The following is a 22,949-nucleotide window of genomic DNA, read 5'->3' as shown; positions in this document are numbered from 1 at the left end:
AAAACTGATGTATTCAACGGGTCATAGTTTTCCTTTCCTCGTTTGTCTACCCCGGACTTGACTTTTTATGAGCAACTCGGCGGATGTTTCTAGAAAAGCAGACGACGCTTACCCTACCAGTGCACCTGGTCCATCCTCCCAGTTTTTAGTGGAGTCCGAGTTGCTCATTTGCTTTTGTTGCTTTGTATGTATGATTTTAGTTAATTTATGTTCTTTGTTGTATGTGTCCGTTTTCCATGTCTGGTCTTTGTCCCTGGATTATATTCTTTTGATTACCGCTATAACCTTGGTTCCCTTGATCGCTCTTTAAATATATTAAAAGTAATTTTGGATAGACAGACCCTTGAAAAAAATTACATAACTCTTATTAGACCGATTCTTGAATATACCCATGTAATATGGGATACAAACACTGCTATTCTAAAACTCTAAGTTGAAAAGATTCAAATTGATGCAGCAAGAATAGTTACAGGGGGTACTAGATTAACATCAATTAACATTATATATATATATATATATATATATATATATAATTCGTAATTCTGACCTAATCCAATCAATTTGTTGCAGAACATACCAATATACTACCTTCCAATATTCGATTATGGAACACATTACCAAATGATATTAACATCTCGCCATTAGTTAATATCTCCGAAACTCATCTCGAAAATGAGGTAGTCAAGAAACCAATATACAGTTGCAATCACTTCTAACCTTTCTTCGATTCTGTCTGGTTTCACTGTCATAGAACAGTTCTAAACTGTCATGGCTTTGGACAAGCTCTGTCATAATCTGTCATGGGTCCTGGCACTCTCCTGGCAGGAACTGTGGAACAGATAGGTGGATTAGAAGAGTTCCTGGCAGATTTTGACAGTCACTAGCTCGCGAATACTTCTCAGGCTGAATTAAATACAGTACATGTACATGATTCCGAATAAAAAGTCGTAGCACCCGAATCCCGATTTATACGACGGGTAGGAAGCCTTGCTCTGTTTGAAAAATTTTTTTTTTTCAATTTTTGATCGGACTTTTTTGTATGACAAGCAGTACCAACAAAAAATATTGCCTGCCCTACCTGCTACGCCCCTGACTTTAAACATTTTATACAGAAATTTTAGACCAGATCTTTATGAAACTGTTCACACTCATACATTTTGCAAGGATATGACATTTTTAAAGAATTTTGACTCAAATTAATATGTCTCAGCCACCCACATGATAGTTATATTGAAAATCGTAGCATTTCAGTTTTAGACACTCATGGAAATTAAAAGTGTGTGCACTCATACATTTTGCTGAAATATGAAATTTTTGGAGGATTTTGACTGTAATATATGTCTTGCAGTCACCCACATGATACTTATATTGGAAAAGTAGCAGTTTTGTTAATGATTTAGACCCTTTTGGATATTAAAAGTTTGCGCACTCATACATTATGCTGAAATATGACATTTTTGAAGAATTTCAACTGAAATGTACGTCACAGTCACCCATATGATAGTTATATGGGAAAATTTAGCATTTAATTCATTAGTTTCAGGCCCTCATGGAAATTAAAAGTTTGGGCACTCACACATTTTGTAAGAATAACACATTTTTGAATTGTTATGTCACAGCCATTATATGATAGTTATATTGAAAATTTAGCATTTTAGTCATTAATTTTAGACCCTAATGAGAAATTACAAATGTGCGTACTCATACATTTGACAGTCCCCCACATGATAGTTATATATGGAAATAATAAGCATTTTAGTCGATAATTTTAGACCCATTTGGAAATTAAAAGTGTGCACTCAAACATTTTGCAAGAATATGACATTTTTAAAGAATTTTGACTCAAATTGATGTGTCGCAGCCAGTGTGGCATTTTATTCATTAATTTTAGACCCTCATGGAAATTAAGTGTGTACACTTATACATTTGGCTGAAATATGACATTTTCGAAGAATTTCGACGGAAATATATGTGTCACACTCACCCATTTTATAGTTATATGGAAAAATTTAGCATTTTAGTCATTAATTTAATACCCTCTTGGAAATTAAAGTGTGGGCTCTCATACATTTTGCACAAATATGACATTTTTAAAGAATTGTGACTCAAATTATTGTATCGCAGTCACCCATATGATAGTTTTGTGGAAAAATTTAGTATTTTAGTCAATAATTTTAGACCCTTTTGGAAATTAAAAGTGTGCACTCATACATTTTACAAGAATAAAACATTTTTGAAGACTTTTGACACAAAATAATTTGTCGCAGCCACCCACATGATAGTTTTATGGAACAATTTATCATTTAAGGCATTAATCATAGACCCTTTTGGATCCTAAGTGTTCACACTCATCCGTCTGGCAAAAATATGTAAATTTTTAGAATTTTTATTGAAATATATATGTTGTATGATACTTATATTTACATTTTTGGCATTCTATACAGTAATTTTTTACGGGTTTGAAATTTTGAAGTGCCCACACTCATACATTTTGCAAGAATATGACATTTTTATAGAATTGAGACTCAAATTAATGTGTCTCAACCACCTACATGATAGTTATATTGAAAAATTTAGCATTTTAGTATATAGATTTAGACCATTGTGAAAAAAAAAAACTGCTCGTAATCGTATATTTTGCAGAATTTTGGGAATTTTTACTTCAATACAGATGTCGCAGTCAATAATACGAAACTAATATTTATAATTTCTACAATTTTGCATATCAGACCATATAGATAAAATGGTGCTCACGTTCATATTCGTTGCTAAAAATGGCATTTTGAAGAATTTTGATCGAAATATTTAGGTATCAGTCACCTATTTAATGCTGAAATTGTCAATTTCAACATTTCATAGAATGATTTGTGAACCTTTAGTTATTTAAAAGTAGCTTTCACTCAAAAAGTACTTTGTCAATCTTGAACTTTGTAAGAATTACCAAACACATGAAAGTTATCGGTTACCACTTTTACACCTAGAACAGAAACATAGACCTTTCATTTCATAATCAAATAATTTAATTTAATTACAGGTCTTTGACAGAATGTAAAAAAATGAACATGTAAACAATTACGATTTTTTGAACGAAGAGTCACTGGGCCGTGATCAAGGAATTATATATTTAACTCCTTGCCGTGATCGACACAAATTAGAACATGAACAAAGATCGAGTGATTGTAGGATGATGATCACGACGACCTCTATATAATTGGAAAGTCAATGTAAATTTTGAAATCGAGATTTTTTTCCTAATCAGATTTGCTAATTTTCACTTGTCGCAGTTTCCATTATTATAAATTACGGACTTCCCGTTCTAAATTACGTCACACAGAATATAAATATTTAGTGTCAGGAACTGTCCAAGGGTATGACAGTTTAGAACTGCCTTTCGTATTCTTTGTCACAACCCAGAAAATTTTCTGTCACGGAATAGGGCAAAATGTGTCCTGACCCAGAACAGCCTCTATCAGACCATGTCAGGATTTCTGTTTTAACTACTGTCGTAGAACAGTTTTCCTGACCGATTCTAATCATTGTCGCCATCGAATGAACATCTATAAATGGATGTATTTTATGCTTCTTCTGCCCAACCTTACCCACCCCCCCACCCCACTTTTTCCAGTGGCAATCAAAATTTGTCGACCCTATTGTCCTTGTTTCCCCTTCCTATTTCAATTTCATCATCGTTTCATGTTCATGTTATCATCAATTTCATGTTCATCGTCTGAATATAGCTGAAATATTGCTGCTCGGACGTTAAACCCCAACAAACATAGGCTTCTTCTGCTGATACAATGTTTATATATTACATGTTTGTCATACTCGTATTATTGTCAAAAATGTTATATTGGAGAGGACTACGTAAGTTGGTATAACTTTTATTTTATCTATTACTTTATAAGTAATAAGATATGTTTAAACTAAAGCGGGCGTGGTTTTACGATTTCATCAATAAGAGAGCAAGGTACAACCACAATCAGAGACAAGATTATAATTTTTTGTAACCATTGCAAAATTTATGAATCCTACCAAGAGGCAAAGATCTCCTGAATTTTGTGCGGTGAAAAAGAGGTATACACTATTCTATAGCCAAACTGGCTATTAAATGCTACATTTATAGGCCAGTCTGAAATCTTTTGAGGAAATTAAGTGTATGGGCAAAACCAGGACATGTTATACATAAGTGATAATGGCGATCCTTGTCAGTATGACAGAAAATAATATGAAGGTGACATTGTTCATACATTGACATTAAATCAAGCAATATATAAGGTCGGACAACTCCACAGCGCCATATCTGATATTCCAACACACTGTAAGTCAATTTGCCTACATCCGTATTCATGACAATACACCAAATACGCGCCATAAAAGAGTGGATGACGGTCTTTAAAAGAGAGTGAATCGGACACATATCTAATAAAATACGTACGTACGTTTTCTTTTATTTCTTTTAGAGTTTTCCGAATCTGAAGATGAGTATTTTTCATAATGGAGATAATTTAATGACGTAGGAGATACAAGGACCTGTGTTTCGGAGATTGTATTATGAATTGCCCATTGTTTTACTCCGAGCACTGTGTACGTCATTTGATTGTACATTTTATCAAACTAAAACTGTTCATGTGGCTTCCTTTTATCGTTATTACTGTAGAGATAATAAAGCGATCATTCATACAAAAAACAAAATGAATTATAAAAAAAGGAGTAAATGACTAATCTGATTATTAAAAAAAAGCATATTATACAAATAACATATACAAAAAGTACAATACATATCAACGAAGAAAACGAAAACATAAGAAAGAAGGAACTGATTTCCATTATTGAACTCATTTGCTTTTTTGTGCGACGGAGTACTGTATTATTATTCATCACAAATGATAATACTGACTAAAAAACATATGAACATAAAACAAAAACCACAGTAGAAAAATACGAACGGTTCTAATGGCCATGTTAAAATCATGCGAAGAAAAATCATGCTACTTGTTCTTTTGAAAATATAGGTTTACCATAATAACATAAAATCAGGAATAACCCCACGCTGTTGAAGAGATAAGGAAGGAACGAGACACTGAATGTTACAACAGCAATAGACAAAAAACTATTGAAGTCTACACAAATATGACAATTTTTTGTGTTATCAATCATGAATGAAATAACCAAAAAATTATAAAAAAAAAAATTCTGCATTGAAATACTATCATTAAAACAATAAATGAAATGGTGAAATTTGAAAAGTTTCTTAACCCTTTTGAAGAAGGCTGGGCTCTGTCACCAACACCCGTTTGTTTACTACTAACAACCGTTACTAACATATCCCATTAGGGATAAAGGAGGAAAAAAAAACAATCACCCACAACAAGTCCAGCCATGCAATAAAGGGGTGCGACAAAGGATAGCCATATGATACTATAGTATTATTGCTTAAGGTTTTCCATACTGGTGTTATTCGTTCGAAGCTTACAATATTGGACTGAGGGGTATTGGACGGCTATATCCCGTTTTGGAGCACTTATGTATTTTGTATTGTATCAGCAGTTTTGGTCATATTAAGGCTAATATTCGAACATACAGGTAAAATATTTTAGACTATTAGATACTAAAACAATTATAAGATATCAACATTAACATAATAGGCAAGAGTTAAAGGAAATATCACACCGGGTAACCATACTAACGGACGGAAAAAACTTAGAAAATCATTTGATGTGGTATAATGTGTGCTGACTTTTTTTAATGATGAAACATCAAGTTATCTTCATAAAAAAATACTAGCGAGCATACACAAAAAAAAGAAAAAAATTGAAGTAAATTGTGGTATCAGTAAGATAGATGACATTCTTGTGAATGTATATACAGAGAATGAATATGGTGGTATGACAAAAAAAACAACAACTCCATCGTGATGACAATCACCATACATGCATAAGTCACGATTATGATTATCAAATTTCGTAATGGGCTTCGATTGTTTCATTTTTATTTAAGAAACGATGACAAGGGTAGTATTACCAATAGTTGAGCAAGGTATGACTACACTCGTGGACAACGAAATAAGTTGTGTAAGGAAAAGAAATGTCTTGTTTCCTGCTATTATGTTATAAAAGTGACTAATTAGTATTAATTATTATTTTTGAAGCTAATTTAATTTGAAGCTAAAATTAGAAATAAAAGTTTATTTTCTGAAATAAATAGAAGCTTTATGAAATGAGTTAGAATTTTATAATAGTTTTACTTGTAATTTTATGTTTTAATACTTGACAGTAATTCTCACTTCCACATGTTCATAAGCTATTAATGTTATGATTAAAATCTTTTGGTTAGAAATTCAAGTGTTTAATCTTATATACAAATGTTATCTTATAATTTAGGGTCTTTTTTGAGTATCGTCGGGATATAATTAATAAATAGAAAACAATAATCAACGAATGCCGCCGGATATTTACATGATTTTGTATTTGCCACATTGCAAATCTTACGTGTCCATATGAAATGGACATGGGTGGAGTTTCGTAAGTCCTTGAGGGGGGGGGGCAAGGATCAATCACGTGAATTGTGATATATAAGTCAAGATATTTTTACTCTTTATAATATTGATCCTTGGAAAAAAACTTACATACATGAACATACGTCTATTCTAGGTAAAAATATTTTGGTTACTTTTGCATTTCATTTTTTTTTTTTTGGCGAAAATAATTTGTTCGATAGTTACATGTTACTTATTTAACTTTTTATATTAATTCAATCAATTTGAATTCAATTAAATATTTTACATTTTATTAATTGATAATATTTCAAGTATAGTTATTTAGTTCCGTAAGATCTTATTTGACTAATCACCGGTAAGGGAGATAAATATCACTTTTACTTTACAATTATTTTGCTTATATGTATAAACTTATGTTTTTGATTTAAGTATTATTTTAGAAAATGACACGAACTGTTACTTATGTGAGGTATAGTAATATATTTTTTATGACTAGTATGAAAATAGTAAAGTAATAATTTTATACGAGTAGCTCTTAACCATGTTTCCCAAAATGAAATGTTTTTGTATAAGTATTGTATTTTGAGAATTGAATTTAGTTTTAATATAGTATACTTATGTTTTGTAATATTTATGAAATGATTTATGTTTGTAAATATGATTAACTTGATCCTTGGAAAATAAAACTGATACATCCAGAACTTACGTCTATTTTAATTAGCCTTGATATACAGAATCATAAGAATAAACAGAAAAACACCTAAAATCAGCACAATACTGCTACCAAAAAGGAAGAAAAATTCAAAAACAGTTTACACTGAGTCAATGGGGAAATAATCTAAATCTGAACAGACAATGAGTGCTTGAGCCAAAATCGCCATAAAATGTTCAGGGCAGGCTAAAAAAACAGAAGAGGAAGGGTTGCAGGAAACAGATATATACATTTTCTTGCTGGCTTCATGGCCAAAACACTTTAGCGACCATGATCCAGTGGCGTACCTGGGGGCAAGGGGGACACACCCCCCCTGTTAGAAAATAACGGTGGAAAAATTGTGTGTGTTAAATGGTGAAAACACTCACTTCGTGATCCTCATCGGTGATCCTGTCAGGAAATTGTTTTGCTCCCCCCACCCCCACCTTTACCTAAAACTCTAGATCCGCCACTGTGATCCGAAAGGTACACATGTATAACCATGACAAGATAACTATCACAAATTCTTGCACGGTTCTTAGTCAGTATCAATATTTCGTTGACCTCACAAATTTCCTTCAAAGTTGAGTATACAGTTTTATGCTGTGTTAAACTTGGTCTCATCTTCTTCCGGATAAAATGTACAACGCAAACATCAGTCCGTTCCCGAAGTACAGAATGTCTGCTATACACATCATGGCGAAGGAGAAGCTTAAATTAAACTTGACTTCACCACCCCATATGCCGACTGTTATTACAAGTAAACCAGCTGAAATAGACAGTCAAAACATGTACGCCAATTACATGTAACTGTAGTCCTGAACAAACATTTCTTATGCAGGGAAGGTTGCAGGATAAAATAATGTCTCTCAAAGTTTAATTTTAAAGAAATAAATCAGTTTAAGAAACCTGACTTCAAGGATCATGATTAAAAGAGTGGTACATTTTCAGTGAAATAAGGTTACAACAATTATATCATAAACTTCTAGTCGTTAGTAAGGTTGTAACCATTGCACCAGTATATACAATTTTCAATGTGTCCCAAATTTGTGTATTCCGGTGGCGATGTAAGTTAAAGAGATTTTGACATTAGTACATTTGTTGTATTCCAATGATATTTAAAACACGTTGTGTAGAATAAAATTTAAGACTAAGAGATCTCAACGGTCCACTATCTTATTCTCTCTTCAAAACAAATATTTCAATCAAGGATAAATTTTGCTGGTGATATGGCTTACAGAGTAGCAACTATAATGTTAAAGTCTATACATGATGTTGTGTGTGCTTGTCAAATGTTATAAATATTTAAATAGATGATCACAGAGTTAATATAATTTAAAAACTGTCCGTTGTGTACAGTAATTTATAAATCAGTACAAAGAAACAACTGAAGATATTTTACAGCATTAACGTCCCTTCAAACAGTTCAATATGTAGGACAAGCATAGGCTATCAGAACTGTTTAAGGCAAAGCCAATAAAGAGCTTTGTGGAGCGCAGCATGATACAACATCAACATGTTGGAGTCTGTTCACTTGGGTAAGTGTGGGCACAATATACCACAAAGTATGAAAATCAATTAAAAGTTCTTCAACTTCGACCGCTGTAACTAAATAACATAAGCTAATAACTCTGATAGAAAAATGCAGACAGAAATCTAATAAAATAAAATGTTCAAATCAAACAAAAATAAATAAGTTGATATTTTAGGCACGTCCCCTTTTGGCCCCTTATGACTCGAAATCGTAAGGGATATCTGAAAAATTTTCATATGGAATTAAAAATTGGATCAAAAATAGAAAAAAGTATATTTTTTCAGGCATGGCCCTTTTTAACCCCAAAAAATTCAAAAACCGTAAGTGATACCAAAAATCAGATTGAAGAAAAAGCTTCGCAGAACGCAGCATGATTCGACCGCAGTGGCCAAACCCTGAACAGTTGGAACAAGTGTGGACACAATTTTGGTTTTTGACACACTTTAATCATTACTAGTATGACTCACAATCATTACGGACGCAACAACTGGTTTGGACACGATTTTGCACAAAATTTGAAAATTTTCAAAAGCAGACCAAAACTTTTAAAGGTCAATTTTTGGGATTTAGCCCCTTTGATCCCTTTTAACTCAAAACCGTAAGAGATATCTGAAATCTGATTGAAAAATGCAGGCAGGGATTTTCATCAGGAATACAAAAAATCGAAATCAGACATTTTTTTTCAAAAGTTGACCCCTTATAAACTCGAAAATGTTCCAAAAGACATCAAAGCTGCTAACACATTTGTACCAGAATTAGATAAGGAACATAGTGAAAAGAGAGAGAATCAAAATCGGATGAAAAAAACAAACATTATACATGGATTCTAACTAGAGGCTAAAGAGAGTCTGAATCGTTCACCTAGTTAATCATTTGCTTAATTGAAAAACTTGAGGAATGAGACAGGAAACGTTAAAATCAACTGAATTGTCAAATGCAGGAAATGCTTTTAATAGCACTTTTATAACCAGAACCATAATTTTGCTAAAGGCAACAGCTTTTGAAGTATTTAAAAAACACTGACATCCGACCCCTAAGTTCCATTTTAAGTACAGGCAGTCATATCTATTGACAGATAAAAAAAATCTCAACGCTCATTTTAAGTAGGAAACCCTAAGGAACAAATATGCGAACTTTTATTTAATTCTGTGTAATGGTTTTTGAGAGTATTTTCGAAGTTGTATAAGAAAAATGACAAAAAGCTGTTTCACGGACCGTACCTCCTACATCACTTGACGATTCGTTTTGAAAATTTCAGCAAAGGTAAGTTTCATGATGCTGAACAATATTATCCGCTGCCAGAACTTTGCTAAATGCAACGGTTTTCGAGTTATTTGCCAACAAACAACTGGTTTCTGGCCTTATGTTTTATTTTAGTAATAGCAGCTATGTTTCCTAACAGATGAAAAATCCCAACAGTCATTCTGTGTTGGATACCCTAAGGAACGAATAAGACAAATTCCATTGAATTCTATGCAATGGTTTTTGATGCGAAAAATGCCCAAAAAAAGCTGTTTCAGGGGCCGTAACTCCTACATCAGTTGACGAACTGTTTTGAAAATTTCGGCATAGGTCTTTCTCATGATGCTGAGCAATAATACCCGCAACCAGAATTATGTTAAGGGCAACGGTTTTGAGTTGTTTGCAAAAATGCCTTCAGAATCCTATGTTATAATTTTAGTAACGGCAGCCATGTTTTCTCACAGATAAAAAATTCAAACGGTCAACTTGTGTGGTATACCCTAAGAAACAAATATGCTAACTTCCAATGAATTATGTGCAATGGATTTTGAAAAGATTTTAAAAGTTACACATGCGAACATACCAAAAAAACAGCTGTTTCAAGGGCTCATAACTCCAACATCAGATGACGAATAGTTTTGAAATTTTCGGCATTGGTCTGTCTCATGATGCTGAACAATAACATTCTTGTCAGAATCTTGCTTAAGGCAACGTTTTTCGTTTATTTGAAAAGAAAACTGCCTTCAGACGTCTATGTTCTATTTTTTCAGGGATCAAAAATCGCAACGAATTTGTACACAATACTCTAAGGAACAAGTATGCCAATTTTACATCCTGTCGGTGTTGTCGTTTCAGAATAGAAGATTTTTGAAAATTTGTCCTCGACGACGACGACGAATGACAAGTGATGACATAAGCTTACTTGACCTTTTGCAAGGTGAGCTAAACAAACACCTTTTCTATATCATTTTCGGCTTATTTTTATAAAACGGTAGGTGTCATAATATCTGATTTAAACTAAAAACATTCCTTTAGTAGTTAATAAATTCATATTAACATTTCATAACAATTGGTCAACCACAACTAAAGTTATCACACCGAATCGAAATTAAAAATCGGACCAAAAATTTTTTAAAAATTGATTTTTGAAGTGTGGCAAAAAACAGTTCAAGATAAGTCTAGCCCGTTAAAACATTTTACAACAGAATTTCAAAAGGAAAACATTTGAATCATCAAAACCGGACATCCTATAAACTTTTTTCTATCAATAATTGTAGTGATAACGCCCATTTACTGTTTAAGTCGCTTATTTTCAAAAAAGGGACGGGACAAAGAACTATAGGGTCATCCTCAGTGTCCCTAAAAATGATGTGCTAAAATTTTAGAAAGATTGGATAAATTTTACCAAAGTCATCTTAAATAAACGAAAGTTAATGGAATCCAAGGACGACGACAGTGTGAGGCCATTATGCGACAGAAACAAAGTAACTGTCGCAGTCGTTAAAAAAAACATTATAAGCCACGTAGGTAATAAATTTACAATCTACTAGTGTAATTTTTTTCATCATTTTTTATTGTTTCGTTCAGACAGTATTTGCTTTTCATAAAAAATAATACATGAGATATGATCAAAAAGTTTTATGTTCACTGCATGGTGGTTATTATAGTCAACTCAATGTCTATTCAGAGGAGTTGCAACAATGGAACCCTCCCCCGCTCTCCTCCTCCGAGATAACTGTTTACTATCATATTGCGTACCTGTTATCAAGGACGAAATCATGGAAAAAACAACTAAACGTCCATTGTCTTTAGCGATACAAACGTACCAGAACACCAGTGCCGTAGTCACAAATGCAGAGATGAGACTAAAGCAGGCAAATACTCTTGTTGCAATGAAAAAAGCTGAAAATAAATTAAATACGAAAACGCTAATTTAGATTAACAATACAAGCTGTTGTTTTTGTTCGAATTCGATGCAATGACTATTTTGTTTCATAAAATTAACGTAATAACAAATAAATTTATACCGGAATCATATGTGAGCAGTCCTTTTTTTATTTATTCTTCCGTTATCACAGTTAGCAAGCACATGTATATGGTTCAATAGTTTGTATTAAGAACAAAACGTTGGTTTTTTTTCACAGGAGCAGGGATTCCATGCGTGTTGTGTTCATATTTCAACTTCTTCCTAATTAGTCAATGGGCTAGAGGTGTCTTGATCGAGAATCATATTCATCAACATCAAGACTATAATCAGGTACCTTTGTCCGATTCAATTTGCCGCCAAAGAAACATTCCAGACTTTGTTTCAGGATAAGCCTATACAATCTGATTAAAATCAGCTGTTAGGATACGCTACGTGAGCGTATGGCAATGTAACGTATCCTAACAGCTGATTTTAACAGATTGAAGCCTATATAACGCCTAGACATTTGTTGCTCAATTTTTCAAATGTTTACAGGTCAAACCTGAAAGTTTTCTTAAGTTTTAAAGAAAATTGAAGCCTCGTTAAATAAATGCTGAACAAAAGAAGGAATAGTTATTCATAACAATTCCAATTGATCAACTTCGTCCTCTTACAGGTTACATCATATTCCGATGACTTGTGGCGTTCTTCATATTTTAAAAATTTGTCATAAAATTCTTAAAATGGAATTTTGGAATTTTCCAAAAGGTCGTATGACTCTACACGATATTATACCACAGAAAGGTCTTGTGCAAATTTGGTATAATATGAGATATACAATAATGCAATAATAGATATTTCTATTGTCAACGTCATGAAATCACAGAAAGCTAACTTTCAACTAGAAATTTTCAACAACCAAACAAATACCCTTTAGTTACCTCATATAATACCGATTTCAGTATTAAAAGATTGAAATATATATATACACGCATACACTGTATCAACACCGTAAAATGCACATTTTAGACATTTAGAATTACGATAGCGATGTACCCAAAGTATCTGATCAATACGGACACTTACATTTTCTTTTGGAGTTACAATTGTTTTACAGTAAGGACGGGGATTTTTAGCATTTCAAATGTTCTTATATCATATTCAGCCGTTGTTGTCAATTCTTTAAATTCCATACTTTAAAACAAGCTGTAATGAGATAGCCAGTGCATTTATACAATATTTTAGATTTCAGATGAACCCACGTAATAAACAACTATCTAATGCCCTTTTTATATTATATGAAAAATTGTCACCCCTACTCCACAAAAATATCCTCAAGGTGAAGGAAAACGCGAATACTTTAGATTATAAATACCGTAAAAAGACATTTTGAAAATAGAAGTATTCAAAATTTCTGCTTGTTCCAGGCACTTAATCATTAGTCAGTGACTATGTCGTAAAAAGCCCCGTGCAGGTCCGGGTGTTAAAAGAATAGGCATGCAGCAGCGCTAAGCTTGTCGTAAAAGGCGACTAAATGGTGCTCAGAACCCTAGCCGGGGGCTAGGGCGCTCTGCCGAGAGAGCAACTCGGATGTGTGCCCCAGGTGGTGGAATGGGGTACCCCTGGCCTGTTAAATGCTGGGGTTGTCAGGATATAATACGGAAAACCTGACCGCAAACCATAGTGGTGCACCGTGTTGGGAAAGATGCCACGTTTCTTGCACGTTAAAGAACCCTACTGTGGTATTCTCCCGGAGTAGGAACCATAGGGCTCCGCGACAGGAGGCTAAATTGCCCGACCCTACCCACCTCTCCCTATTTCCAGTAGCAATCAAAATTTGTCGACCCCATTGTCCTTGTGTCCCATCCCTTTTTCATTTCATCATTTCATGTTCATTTTATCATCAATTGCATGTTCATCGTCTGAATATAGCTGAAATATTGCTGCTCGGACGTTAAACCCCAACAAACAAACAAACAAAATGCCGTAAAATGATAAATTTTCGAAATTTCATATTTTCTTCTCAACATGTAAGGTGTAATTGGCATAGTCAACAGTTCTTTTTTGTATTATTACGGAATACAAGCCATTTTAGCAAGTTTTTCAAATGGACGTGACCCAAAAAAAACTCACGACAGCCTATACTTGGCGGTCTCATTGAGAAAAACATTTTTCTTTGAAAATTTAAATATTTACTCTCCGGTCAGTAGCCATGGTTTGAAATGATGTTTCCAAAAAAAAAGAAATGTATCCAAGTACTTACCACAGGAACAATTAGTCAAATATTTAAATTTGAAGTCTACTACAGTCCATTACGCCAATCGGGCAACAAACCAGTCTGTTGGGTTGGGGAGTTATTTCCCTTTGCTCCAAATTTAAAACAACTAAACATGAAAAAGGTCTTTTGTAATGTGAGAAACGAAACGAAGACAGAATTTAACGAAATCTTTTTATGTTCGAAATCAACCAAAAAGGAACAAAATTCAACAAACGAAACCCATAGAAAAAAATCTGAATCTGTCGACTAATTACGCTTAAGCATTTTATTGTTTTTCATTTTCTAAGCCTCCCCCACCCCCTGAAAAAAGAAAAAAAAGAAATAAAAATAAATTAGCCGACAAACTCGATCCTCACAACGGTAATATGAATTTAACCCATGATCTTAGAAGCTTCAGTCTGACAGAACGTTTACTTGTACTACCGAGTAACAGTGCTTAGGAACTTTATAAATTTCGTATCTTTAAGATATTCTAGATTTATGAAGAAAAACAAATCCTATTAGTATTTAATTAAAAAGTGTGAAGGGCATGAATACATGTAGTTGTAAAAATATAAATACATGCAACTTCTTCCTCTTAGAGGTAACATCTGCCTCAAATAGTCTCGTTTCCTGCCAGCAGCAAGAGAAGGGAAATTATTTCATTTTTTGAAGCATTTTACACGGGGGCATGATCTAGACTATAACAGTTGTGCAGTCAAAATGACCATAAAATGTTATGAGGAGGCACAAAATTAGGTAGGTAGGGAAGCATATTTTTTGCCTTGTTTACAGATTTCATTGTTTTGTATTTGTTTGCTCACTGTACCAACAATATTTGATTCGTAAGATTTGTTTACGTTTTCCGATTAGGTCAAAAATGAAAAAAAAACAATCCATGTACATTAAGTATTTTTAGACGACCGCAAAAAGTACATGTGAAATTCCCTTTTTTGTGACAGATGAAGTCTTTTCACCTTTAACGAGTTTACAGGTAAACACTACATACTTCATTTGATAATATACAGGTATATTTAATCATACATGGAATATAGCACATATATACACGTACATGAATTATTAAGGAAAAAAGTAAACGAAACATAGTCTTGGTTTACCTGGCATATCCTTCGTAATATTGATACACCTAAGATCTGATCCACAAGCATGCCAAAGTCCTAAATGGGCCATTTTCTTAATTCCAGAGAACTCCCCAGAAACTGCATGATAAATTTTCAGTTCAAAAGATCCAGAAATCCAAACAGGAGTTGAAAATCCGATGACTGTTACAAAGAACGATATCAAAGTTGAAATAAACGCAAACTTTAATATAGGTTGTAGTTTATACCACGATTCTGGGCACGGCATGGTCAGTGCGTTTGTCTTTCTATTATGGAAAATCCCATATTGCCTAATATAAACTCGAATGCGGTGTCGACCGGTTAATTATCCGTGTCTATTTTTAAAAGTCGTTTAAAGGTATCGGTCGAATTCACTTTCAAAGCAAAATTCAAGGAATTTGTGTATGTCTGTTAAAGCTGCATTAGCGGTCATTTTCGTAATTTTTTGTTTCTGTTGAAATAAATATGCCAGAACTTTGAATTATATCTACTAAATTGTACTTTTATTGTACTTTTCCTGTATAATTTCATTTGATATCCACAAATAGAATGCATTAAATACATGAAATAGGTGGTTATATATTTATTGTCTTGCAAGAAAAAAATCGACCTGCATGTAACTTCTGCTGACCTTAATCCGCGCGTGTGCTGTAAGGGTCGCTTCTTTAAAAAAAATCTAATTGCAAAGCGAAAGTGGTTAATCAACCGTAGAAAGAAAAAAGTTCGAATATAACGCAAGGATCATTTTGAATTTTGCGTATTGGGATATAATGTGGTACAAATATTGTCAATAATTGTCATCATTTATTTGAAAACTAATTAAGAGATACATGAAATGAAATGTAAACAAGACACGTGCTTACCTGTATATCCGTTGTTATCTATTTTTTTATGATGATAAAAATGTCCACTTTTTCAAATGTGGTGACTCTCTGTTATTTAATGGACGTATCCACAACATTGACGGTCGACTTCGAGGACAGATGTAGTTGGATAGTGGTTGGGGGGGTGGGGCGTAGTATTTGTGGAAATGAAAAAAAAATCATGTTTCCATTCCCAATATTAAGTCGAGGCAGGGGTACGACAGGTACGTCGGTCCTTGGACCTGCACCTGAGTTCAGCCACTTTTACCACATATACTAGAAAAAGTGTGTAATATGTTGTAGGTGAAATCAGGGGAACCAGGATTAGAATGTCAATCAAGCAGAAAATACCATCGGGGTGGCCAACAAAAAGCACACAACCAGACAGAGAAATATAGACACACACAACAAAGATTAGCACATGAAATAACAAGAATTACATGAACCCAGCAATATAAGTAAAAAAGCAACCCAGACTTCTCTAAAAACGTGGAGCATGAATCAGGTGCACCAGTAGGGTAAGCGTCCTCAGTTTTTTATGGAAAAACCGATCGAGTTGTCGGGGATAGACAACAAGGAAAGAAAAACAACATGATTTGATTCTTATATACCATCAGTTGATTCCGGAATTTTTGTGGGCACTTATACACACATCGTTTCTAAGCAGACAAATAATAAAGTACGACGCTCTACATGTACTTCAACTCGCTATAAAGTACGATGCTACATCAACCCACTATGAAGTACGACACCACTACATCTCACCATATAGCATAGCGCCACCTCAACTCACCGTAAAGTACGGCCCTGCCTCAATACACTATAACATCACACAGATTTCTTTATTTTTTTCTTTTCATGCTTTTAATGTGCTTACATACTTATGCTGGCCAGGATGTGAAGGCTAATAACAAAACTACCACACTGATAAAACCTAGGCGGTATAGTCAAATGAAATTGTCATAAAGGAAAGTCCGTGTAACAAATACATGTAGCAATATCAGGGCAAACTCTGAGACATTGGAAAACCAACGCAATGGTCCTGACTTGGTACAAAAATTTCAAAAGTTTAGTGCTGGCCACGCGCTGCATTACCCTTTGATGTCATAGTCAGGTTTACAATGTTCGGTTTTGCGGATCCGGACGTGTGGCGATAATTACGGAGGTAATTTCGGTGATAAGTTTAATTGTTATTTACATGTATAATTATTTTCTATTGAACACTTATTGTTCGAAAATATTTGTTTATACAACGATCTGTGGCAAGTTTTTGTAAGAATTGATGATTTACTCACAACTAAGATATTTTCAATGTAGAATAAATGCTATAATACCGAAGATTGAACACACATCAAATAATCGGTAAAATTTACTCAAACCAAGGATTTATCTAACTCCTTTCTCAAACATTAAAAAATATGAAAATGTATAAATAAGATATACCTAATTTTTCGTATCATTTACAAAACAATTTTTGTTCTTCATCAATCGTAACATACGTTATCTCAACACGGCTTGGCGACCTTGGGGTCAGCCAAAGATTTTTGACTATTTCTAGTCAATGATGTAAACTTTGAAACTTCTGCCTCATCAAAATTATTAAAGAATTCCATAACTATTGTAAATGATGGTCATTTTCTTACACAATAAAATTTGTTTCGATACAGATGAGTAAGGCAATCTATGAATTTTTTTAATATTTCACAAAAACCGGAAGTTAATCCAAACAAGAGGCTCCCAGAAGCTTGAATCGCTAACCTGGTTCAATGGTGTCTTTCAACGGAAATAAAGTTAACAAGAAGTTGTCCAACAATTTTGACTCAAGCTGTCTTTGGAAGGACTTATCATACGGATAATTTCAACAATTGAAAGTTTCTTTTAATCTATCATAGTTTTCAAGATACATTGACTGAAAATTATAAAAAAAAAGAAGACATTTTCCCCTTTCAAGGGCAATTACTCTTAAAAGGAGTCGTCTGACAACTTCTATTCCTGAAGACTTTTGTAGTCCATATAACAAGGATCATTTCAGCTATTGAAAGAATTCAGCTAAACGTATTAGTTTTGGCGAAAAACTACTGTCTGACCCCCTATGTTCTGTTTTTACTGACAGCGGCCATGTTTTTGACGGATCAAAAATCCCCACTTCAGTTCTATGCAGGATAAACCAAGGAATATTCATACTAAGTTTGGTTCAAATTAATAAAACAATGTCAGAGGAGAAGATTTTTGAAAGATATAATATTAAAGATAGCAACAAAAAAAGGCAAAAAGGGCAGTTTCTCCAACATGGTTGAACCGATTAAAACGAATATTTAACCACAGATAGAGCTCATCATGCTAAATACTTTTACCTAGTCGGAATTTTGGTTTAGGAGATACATGTATATGCGAAAAACTACTGTCTGACCACCTATGTTCTATTTTTAGTAGCGGCGGTCATGTTTTTTGACAGATCAAAAATCACCACATTAGTTCTATGCACGATACTCCAAGGAGCATTCATACCAATTTTGGTTTTAATCAGTAAATTAATTTCAGAGGAAAAGAATTTTGTATAATTGTTAATGACGACGACGGACACCAAGCGTGGCAATTTAGCTCACGTGACCTTTGGCCAGGTGAGCTAAAAATTAAAAAGATTGTAAGTTTCTACATTTTCTTTTTAATTAGCCAAAAACTAACTGTTTTTTTAAATCTGTTTTATTTTGGAAAAAATTCGTGGAATTTTTTTCATACACTTGGGCTTGATTTTGTTTATGCATCACAGACTATTATTGTATATTTTCTTTCTATTACCTACACATCAATTCAGAATAAAATAGTTGGATATGAATTAAAGCAATATTGTCAAAGCAAGTATAAACCGACATATCTCCGAAATATGTATCTTCATTGCTGAACTCTTAATGACTGTCTAGGGTGTTCCTCGTCAACAATTGAACACTAATGAACACTAATAGGTACCCTTGGTTTTTTTTCACTCCGTGTTTCAGATGGTGTCTGATTTCTTTATTTGGTATATTAAAAAAAAAACACACACACATAAAGTAAGGGTATTTCGGTTGATACTTTGTTTATCCAGAATAAAAATAAGACACGATAAAACAAGTACGAACCGACATATCCGAAACATGTATTATACCACAAATTCTCATGCTTTGCACTGAATTATCAATGCTAGATCATCACATCACTTGGTGTCCATCATCTATCGTTTTCTGGTATCCTGTCCTATATAACAATATTGAAAAGACAATCAAAACCATCACTCTGTGTCCGTCGTCTGTTATTATTGGTATCCTGTCCTATACAATGGTGGTTCGGAAAGTTATAAGCAAGTTTCTTGCTAGGTTGATGTCTGAAGTATTTTCAATATATTTCCTCTTCAACATAATATTATTGGACATTAACATGAAAAAGGAAAATGTCGGTTGATACATTGTTTTTTCCATAATAAAATAGAAGATAAAACAAGTATAAACCGACATAATCGAAACATGTGTGACATGTCCGTCGTCTGTCATTATTGATACAATATTTACCTACCATGAAAACAAAAACATCCCTTTGAGTCCGTATTCTGTCATTACTGGTACCCTGTCCAATATACCTATCATGAAAGTCATACACATCACTTTGTGTCCGTCGTCTGTCATTACTAGTATCCAAACCTATGCAACTGTCATGTCTCATGTATCAATGCATAACCACTCACGTATACGCGAAAATGCCACTGAATTTCATACTCACCTGCAAACTAAGACAGCTACAAAAACTATAAAAGGGCTAAATACAAATTTTAGAAATATCCAACAAGCTGCATGCGAAAACTCTTAGAAACAATGTAATGACGATTTAAATAGATATGCGGAATTAGTCATTCGAATGTTCTGGAAGGCCAGAAAAAAAGATCTAGTTTTTACCCGGAAATTAATAACAAAGCATGTAATACTCCTGAGACTGTAACAAATACTTTTGCCTCATACTTCGAAAACATTTACACTGAAAAAGATGATGATTCCTTTGAATAAGATTTCAAAAGTGACATAGACAATATGTTCGATGAAATTTTTGTAACGTGCAGTTTTAAAGTAGAAAACCTACCTGGTGGATTGATTACCTTAGATGAAGTCTCTAAAGCAATACTAAACTTGAAGCTTAAAAAATCTCCTGGTCATTATCGTGTACAGAACGAATATATAAAATATATTGGTGAAAAACTGATGAAATTCATAACTACATTATTTGACCGTATTGTATACGAAGGTCGTATCCCGAGGAAGTGGAAGTCCGGTCTCATAGTTCCCATATATAAAAACAAAAAGTAAAACTACCCCGAAGAGTAATAGACATGTTAGTCTTCTGTCTGCTGTTCTAAAACTATTTGAGAGTGTACTAAGATCACGTATTACCTTCCATGTTCTATATGAAAAATTCCAAACCCCCAATATCAAGAATTTCAAAAGTGTCTCGGCTGTATGACAGCTTCCTTTAATCTACATGAAACTATATACCACAATATTGAAATTCTAATAAAGTTTTTAAAGCATTCTTAGATAGCAAGCAGGCATTTGATTCACTATGGAGGGTGAGATAATGTACAAACTGTATAATTTAGGGATAGCAGATAAGTTGTGGTGTATAATTAATGATATGCTTACTGATACGTATAGCGCTGTTGTTGCTAATCATTCCTGTTCATATTTCTTTTCTGTGTCACAAGTGGTAAGACAAGGGTGTGTGTTATCAGGTTTGCTTTACTCAGTCTTTATTAATGAAATGCAAACTAATTAAAAGTTTTTAATAATAGCATAGGTGTTTATCATGTTGTTGGTTATTGCCCCGCACTAGCTGATGACATTTCCTGTATTAGCCTGTCTCCTTTGGGGATACAGAAAATGTTTGATGTGTGCTCGTGGTATGCTCATAAATGGAGATTTCATTTCAGTGTTAAAAAACCAGCAGTTCTACAGATCTTGTATGGTTAGATGACAACTGCCGAACAAAGAAAATACTCCTTATTCGTCTCTTTTCATTCCTCGTTGATACGGAACTCACCCACTTTGGTTTCATTCCTGACATTTTTGAAATTCTACTTTATTATGAGCTCCATGGGTACCTAAATGAATTTGTATTTAGTGGCCATTTTCCTACTAAACATGAACGGAAATCAATCGTAAATAATTCAGATTGGCATATGCAACAGACTAACTGGAAATCCCGCACTAGTGTTGATGGAGACTTTCTTCGGTTTCGATGTGTCATCAAGATCATCGAATTAGCACCGTTTTGGAAACAAGCAGAAACACAGTATTATATATTTTGTTACAAAACTCTTAACTGATATTCCAAATATAACCGCTTGTTTATGTATTCTGTGCAAAAGATTATTTACGGACATATATGTTTTCACCTGCTGTAGCTGCCCTGCTACCAAACCATTACAAGACTTTTTTTGGGACCTTATTATTGAACATTTTCCGTTGTGTTTGTTCATTAACTTGTACGAGCGTGATGAATCTGACTAATTTGAAATATTTCTGGTCAAATTGGTAAATACATCTGACGAAATCGATTTCTTCAATTTTATGAGACTATGTCACATTCATGCGGACCATAGAAATATCTAAGAATATCCCAGAATACCCAAGAATACCTCAAAATATACACTAGAACCTCCGAATTGATTGAAATATATCTAATTTCATGAAAGATAATGTTTTTATTCAGTTTTCATATCATTTGCATAAATAATCACTTGCCTTGTTGATCTCATTTGAATATTTTAAGGTGAGATAAGTTAAAGGAGAAAACATGATATAAGTACAACGTTTAAAATAAGTAATGTTATGCAAATGCATTAAGACCTGAAAAATAGTGAGAATTCAGTCGTGGATTCGTTAATATGAACGAACAAGTGCTGGGTGCATTTAATTCGTCTGTCGCATTGCCAATCCGTCTGTCGTAACTCACCCGTTTTATATATATGTTTTTTTTTTATAATTATCATGATTACTCTATAAAGTTATGGGGGTATTTTGGGGTATTCTTGGGTATTTCTATGGACCCCGTTCATAAGGTGCAAAGCCTCGGACAGTATAATAGGCTCCTGAGTTTTACTGATGCAGGAAACATCAACCCCATCCCAGCCCCACCCCATGAGTAATTAATCCGTGTCATTAAACATGTTTAGTTGTAATATAGTTAAACTGTAAATTTAGAAGTCATGTAAGTTAAATTGTAATATTATTCTTATTATATAATTTATAAATAACTGATATACTGTTTTTGTAAATGTGTATGTCGTTATATCTCTTCAAGAGGAAATAATTAAAAGGCAATGAATGAATTTTATACTGAAATATAATTGTTTTCTCAAAATATTATCTTATCTGCATATGAAAAAGTTCTGTCCCTTTATTTTCATTATTTCTCTCATCAATTTTATTTTGAAACCAAATATAAATATAATAATGTAAAAAAATGACTTGTTTCATATTTTTTTACATGTATTTATATATTCCGTTGCTTTGTACTTTTTTATAGAGAGAGCTTGAGTAGGCATAACCTGCTGCCCAATATTCATTTTTTAATAAAGAAATAATTTGAAATAATTTATTTTCCAACACATTCCAAGTTACTGGTCAAGAAGTGTCAAAAGGTTCTGGTAGATCGATAGATTGGTTATTACAGATGTTTATTCCATCGGTACATGTATGGCTTCGGTGACACGGGTGTATAATGTAATAGTATCTGGGATTCAGGGGTGCATTGACACCTGATCCAGACCCACGGTCTGTGCTATGGGGTATGTCCTAATGATGCGGCTTCCCTTC

General features: G+C 33.5%; 1 protein-coding gene across 1 annotated transcript; it reads right to left on the bottom strand.

The window, feature by feature from the left end:
* Window positions 1-7,192: 7,192 nt before the first annotated feature.
* On the bottom strand, window positions 7,193-15,545 carry LOC148616984 (uncharacterized). Its single transcript, XM_088584195.1, has 3 exons — window positions 15,245-15,545; window positions 11,722-11,865; window positions 7,193-7,956 (listed from the first exon to the last, which is right to left on the bottom strand). The coding sequence occupies exons 1-3, from the start codon at window positions 15,492-15,494 to the stop codon at window positions 7,808-7,810; spliced, it is 543 nt and encodes a 180-aa protein (XP_088440321.1). The 5' UTR covers window positions 15,495-15,545; the 3' UTR covers window positions 7,193-7,807.
* Window positions 15,546-22,949: the final 7,404 nt, after the last annotated feature.

Source organism: Perna viridis, chromosome 5 (genome assembly GCF_037379345.1).
Source record: "Perna viridis isolate PV_CMFRI_1.1 ecotype Kerala chromosome 5, ASM3737934v1, whole genome shotgun sequence".
NCBI lineage: Eukaryota > Metazoa > Mollusca > Bivalvia > Mytilida > Mytilidae > Perna > Perna viridis.
The sequence above is the reverse complement of the archived record's forward strand: the minus strand, read 5'-3'. Positions and strand labels throughout refer to the sequence as shown.

Bases quoted from the DNA above. Each gene is read 5' to 3' on its own strand.
- LOC148616984 (XM_088584195.1), bottom strand. From the start codon at position 15,494: ATGCCGTGCCCAGAATCGTGGTATAAACTACAACCTATATTAAAGTTT. The intron at 11,866-15,244 runs GTAAACCAAGAC...ATTTATTTTCAG, and splicing joins TATTACGAAGGATATGCCAG to CTTTTTTCATTGCAACAAGA. The intron at 7,957-11,721 runs GTACGCAATATG...TGTCTATTTCAG, and splicing joins GATTTCGTCCTTGATAACAG to CTGGTTTACTTGTAATAACA.